A 4,714-nucleotide genomic window follows, 5' to 3' on the forward strand; every position below is an offset into this window, starting at 1 on the left:
CTTTCTCCAGCTGACTTGTTGGGGCTTCGGATCAATGTTCATCATCGGCCAAGCCCTGCAGCACCTGGTGTAAAATGACATTTCCAATAGATCGGAAACAACGAGCCGCTTTTCCCCGAACGGGGAAGCTGACATGCAAACAGCCCTTTGTTGCTGAGCTGAGCAGAACCGTAACCATGAACTGGACCTGAAAGAGGTCAGAACTTCTGTCATTCTGTGTTATGGTTCCAACAGGAATCCATGCAGGAACTCTTCCAGATGTATCCGGACCCAGAGGAGCTCAACCAGTGTGTGACCTGGGTCCAGTTGGTTCAGAAGGACATGGATATAGAGAAGGTAAAGACAAGAACCGTAGAAAGGAACCAGTTCAGTGAACTGTTCGTCTCAAAGGGATTCACTTTCAGAATATCAGAAAACAACCATTTCTGGCAGTTCTGACAACAGATCTGAGAATTAGTCAGGAAGTACTGTACACTTCTGGGTTCCATCGGTGGAAGTTACCCTCAGATCTGTTTCTGCAGGACCTGGGGACTTCAGAGGCTCTGGACCAGCCCTGGTTGGAAGAACAGACTGGACCTGACCCCTCAGCGCCATCCTCTGGTGTCCCAGTGCCATCAACTGGTGTACTGGTGCAATACTCCAGTGCCAATGAGCCGTCCTCCACTGCCCCTGCGCTGTCCTCTGGTGCCTCTGTGCCGGCCTCTGGTGTTCCAGTTCCATCCCCAGGTGCCTCTGCACCATCCTCCCATCCCTCAGCACCGTCTTCCGGTGCCTCTGCAGCATCTTCTGGTACCACTGTGTTGTCACCCAGTGCCTCTGCACTGCCTTCTGGTTCCTCTTCACCGTCCTCTGGTGTCTCAGTGTCGTTGTCTGGTGGTCCGCTCCACACAGATAGCTCCTCCCCGTCTGCTGCTCCATCTTTTCCAAGCATATCTGCAGAGGATCAGTCCTTGGAAGCAGCAGCAGACTCCACTCAAGCCTCCTCTGATGGGTCCGAAGGCGGGACAATCACCGGGGACCAGGGCAGGGCCACAGAACCACAACCTGTGACCTCATCTGTCCTTCCAGGGTCCACCCCAGAGACTGTACCACAGCCTGAACCACAACCTGGAGCAAAACCTGAACCACAACCTGGACCACATCCTGGAACACAACCTGGACCACAACCTGCAGCACATCCTGGACCACAACCTGGACCACATCCTGGAACACAACCTGGACCACAACCTGCAGCACATCCTGGACCACATCCTGGACCACAAGCTGGACCACATCCTGGAGAACACCCTGCAGCACAGCCTGGACCACAACCTACAAGGATTCGTGGGGATCTGAAGAGACTCTCAGACTCTCCTGAGAGTCGGACCCACAGCATGCAGATGGAGGAGTTTTTGAAGAACATCAGGAAGTTACAAGAGAGGGTCACCCAGCTAGAGGCCCATACAAGGATTCTGGAGGAGCAGAAGGTGGACTGGACTGGGTTGGCCCAGTTTATCAGCTCCAGAGGTAATGTCAGAAGTTAGCCGAACATCTCCAGATTGTACCTGGTCAGGTATTTCACTAGGTGCCCTGCCCAGATAGACCAGGTTGTCCACAGGTGACCAGGTGTTTTCTCCTCAGGTTCTCTTGAAGTCCCTGGCAGCATGATGGATCAGGTGCAGCAGCACCAAGCTCTGATGGAGAACCTGAAGACCGAACACGAGAAGGTGAGAACCTGCTGCTCCACTCAGCCTCCCATCACTCTGTTCCGGTTCTGGTTCTGATGGGCTGACGTGTCTTCTGAAGCTGGAGCATCTGGAGGACATGTTGGGCAACCTCATGACCCAGGAGATGGGCAGCAGCATAGCAGATCATCTTGATTCAGCGATTAAAGATCTCACTCAGCAGGTGTCTGACCTCAGGTAAAGATAGAGAGGCAGGGACAGAACCCGAAACCCACCTGGTGGGACCAGGTGGTGGTCAGGTGGGCTGCTCTCCTGTGCAGGTCTTCCCTGGTCCAGGTGGAGCAGGAGGTGGAGCTCCTGAAGGAGAAGCAGGCTCAGAGTGAGGAGAGAGCTGCAGACCATCTACAGGACCAGGTCAGAGGAGAACCTCCTTCCTACCGTCCTGCACCCTTCTTCCAGTCTAACCTCTGACCTCTGCCCTCAGCTGAATGACCTGCGGGGGACGTTGGAGGACACCATTGTGTCTCTGACGTCCCAGCTGTCCAGCAGCCTCCAGCAGGAGGTGGAGCAGGAGACGGAGAAGATGGAGAAGCCGGAGGAGACGGAGGAGGAGGAAGAGGAAGAGGAGGAGGCATTCAGCAACTCGGTGGAGGTGGGCCGGAAGCTCAGCCTGCTGTTCCAGAACTATGAGCAGCTGGAAGACACGGTCAACCTGCTGGTCCAGCAGCAGCAGCAGGGCGCAGCTAGGGACGACCTGGACGAGGACCGAGACATGGGCAGGGTCAGTCAGGGACAGGGACAGTGGCGTGTCTGCCACAGGGACGCGGCCGGACCTTGATGGATGCTCTGTGTCTGTGTTTGGGTCAGAGCCTGGACCTGGTGTACGACGTCCAGAGGGCCATCCAGGAACTGCAGGCCGAGTGCGAGCGCCTGCAGGAGGCAACGAGGAGTCTGCATGAGGACAACCAGCAGAAGCAGGGACACATCGAGGTAGGCAGGCCAACACCTGGGTACTGACAAGCTGGACCACAGACATTGGGCTGACGGTGGACTGATGCTTTACTGACGGTGGACCAACTTTGCACACCTGGAGACGTCGTCCACCTGGAAACACTCAGTGATGGCAGCTGCTTCCACAGGAGCTCTACAAGACGGCAGAGGAGCTGCAGGTGAAGAAGGCCGACAAGCTGATGGTGGAGAGCGAGATTGTGAGTTCTGCTTCTGGTTCCGGTGACCTTGAATCTCTAGTTCCAGTGGAGATGCTGTTAGCTGCATCAGAGGCTGATGACAGGTTTACTGTCCCCCGTCCCCCTTCCTGTCCCCTCATTTGTCCCCTCAGAAAGCAGACAAGCTGGCCCTGGACAGCAAGGTGAGCCGTCTTCAGTTCGACGCAGCGACGGAGCAGCTGACCTCCATGTTCCATGAGCTGCTCAACAAGATGACGGGTCAGGAGCACGACTGGCACCAGCTGGTGGACAAGCTGTCCACCGACATGGAGTGCAAGGTATCAGTCCTTACGAGAAACCCGGCCCGGTTCTGGTCCGGTGCAGAGGTTCTGATCCGTTTGTGTGTAGCTGAACCGGATGGAGTTGGACTCAGTGAAGCTGCAGCTGGAGGAGCGCTGGCGCAGCATCCTGAAGAAGCTGCAGGCGCAGAGCGCGCCTCTGGAGGATGACGCCGCCGGCATCAGGAAGTGAGTCCGGCTGGTTCCGGTTCAGGTCCGAAGTTCCGTTCATTATGGAACAGTATGATTTGAACTGTCTGTCTGTCCCCCAGGAAGCTGCTGGAGCGGTTCCACTGCCTGTCCTGTGACCGCGTCATCATGAAGCAGACCCCCGGCCCGTGAGTCGACCCAGAAAGCCCGGATCTGTTGTCGTGGCGTCCGTCCCTTTAAAGTGACATCACAGATCTGTCTCCTTCCCCAGCATCGTGCTGACCCTGCCGACTTTTCCTCCTTTCCCCCCGCCAAAGTCCGCCCGGCCGTGGACCATGGAGCAGATCCGCCAGCACTACCACAGGTGGGTCCGGGACCAGAACCAGAACCACAGCCAGTCCGTCCCACATTCTGTCCCAGCAATAGTTTTCTATCAGGGTTGATCTGAAAAGTGCGGCCAGCATGTCGGTCTGGCCGACTCCACCACACTTTTCAGATTTCTCTCAGTGAATTGTTTCGTCAGGTCTGACCCGGTTTGGGTCAATCTCAGAACATCAGAGAAAATGTGAGGTTAGTTTGTAGAGGGGAACAAAATGAACAGCAGGTTCTGCCACATTGGACCTTCAGAACCAGCTGTGTGTTGCGATTCCAGCCTGACGCCCGGACCCAGCCAGCGCCGGGTCCAGCTGCAGAAGAACCACGCCGACATGCTGCAGCAGCTAGACAGCATCGAGCGCCAGCGCCGCCTCCGCCAGCGGTGAGTCAGGCCACTGGTTCTGACCCGGTTCATTCCTGGATCCACAGCAGAACCTGCGGTCGGAACCAGCTCTAACCTCTTCCCGTTCTCTGTGTAGCCCCAACCGGGTCACTGAGGCGCCAGCCCGGCAAGCCCGGCCAGTCGGAGGGCCACACGCCAGCACGTCTGCGGGTCAGCGCCGCAGCGGCCCGCAGCACCACCGACTGACGACCCGGGCCGAGGACGAGATCCTGATGCAGGTGCGGTGGTAAATTTATTTTCCGGTTCGTCCATTAAGCTACACTAAGCGTATTCAGTCTATCCGCTCAGCTTTATTCATGCACCCGCCGCGCTCTTCACTGCCACCAGGCAGCAGCTCTGGCAGGAGGAAGGCTGCCATACCCCAGGCATCGCGCCGGTCATTTAAAGCAGTGGTTTTCAACCGCTGTGCCACGGCACACTAGTGTACCATGAGTGATCTTCAGGTGTGTGGAAATTATCCAATTTCACCTACCGTATTTTCCGATCTATAAGCTGCTACTTTTTTCCTACACCTTTTCTGTGGATTTTTCTTCAACCACCATGGGGCTCTTTAGCAGGAAGTGAATCATTGGAAGTCAAAATAGTAAATCAAAGAAGAACACGCTAATTTTCATTTAG

At 56.0% G+C, this 4,714-nt stretch overlaps 1 protein-coding gene across 2 annotated transcripts in view; it reads left to right on the forward strand.

The window, feature by feature from the left end:
* LOC103130935 (glutamine-rich protein 2) overlaps positions 1-4,714 on the forward strand; it is a 21,685-nt gene that overhangs the window by 10,511 nt on the left and 6,460 nt on the right. The window contains exons 6-20 of one of the 2 annotated variants that reach the window (XM_016666293.1): positions 235-336; positions 522-746; positions 789-1,506; positions 1,621-1,706; positions 1,786-1,901; positions 1,985-2,078; positions 2,149-2,445; positions 2,532-2,654; positions 2,804-2,872; positions 3,004-3,168; positions 3,239-3,357; positions 3,441-3,506; positions 3,590-3,682; positions 3,971-4,075; positions 4,173-4,314. In XM_016666293.1, coding sequence (XP_016521779.1) covers positions 235-336; positions 522-746; positions 789-1,506; positions 1,621-1,706; positions 1,786-1,901; positions 1,985-2,078; positions 2,149-2,445; positions 2,532-2,654; positions 2,804-2,872; positions 3,004-3,168; positions 3,239-3,357; positions 3,441-3,506; positions 3,590-3,682; positions 3,971-4,075; positions 4,173-4,314 — 2,520 coding nt within the window. Of the gene's footprint in view, positions 1-234; positions 337-521; positions 1,507-1,620; positions 1,707-1,785; positions 1,902-1,984; positions 2,079-2,148; positions 2,446-2,531; positions 2,655-2,803; positions 2,873-3,003; positions 3,169-3,238; positions 3,358-3,440; positions 3,507-3,589; positions 3,683-3,970; positions 4,076-4,172; positions 4,315-4,714 lie in introns of both variants that reach the window. The other variant, XM_007542466.2, reaches the window with a different exon arrangement.

The sequence above is a fragment of the Poecilia formosa genome, unplaced genomic scaffold, assembly GCF_000485575.1.
Source record: "Poecilia formosa unplaced genomic scaffold, Poecilia_formosa-5.1.2 Scaffold697, whole genome shotgun sequence".
Lineage (NCBI taxonomy): Eukaryota > Metazoa > Chordata > Actinopteri > Cyprinodontiformes > Poeciliidae > Poecilia > Poecilia formosa.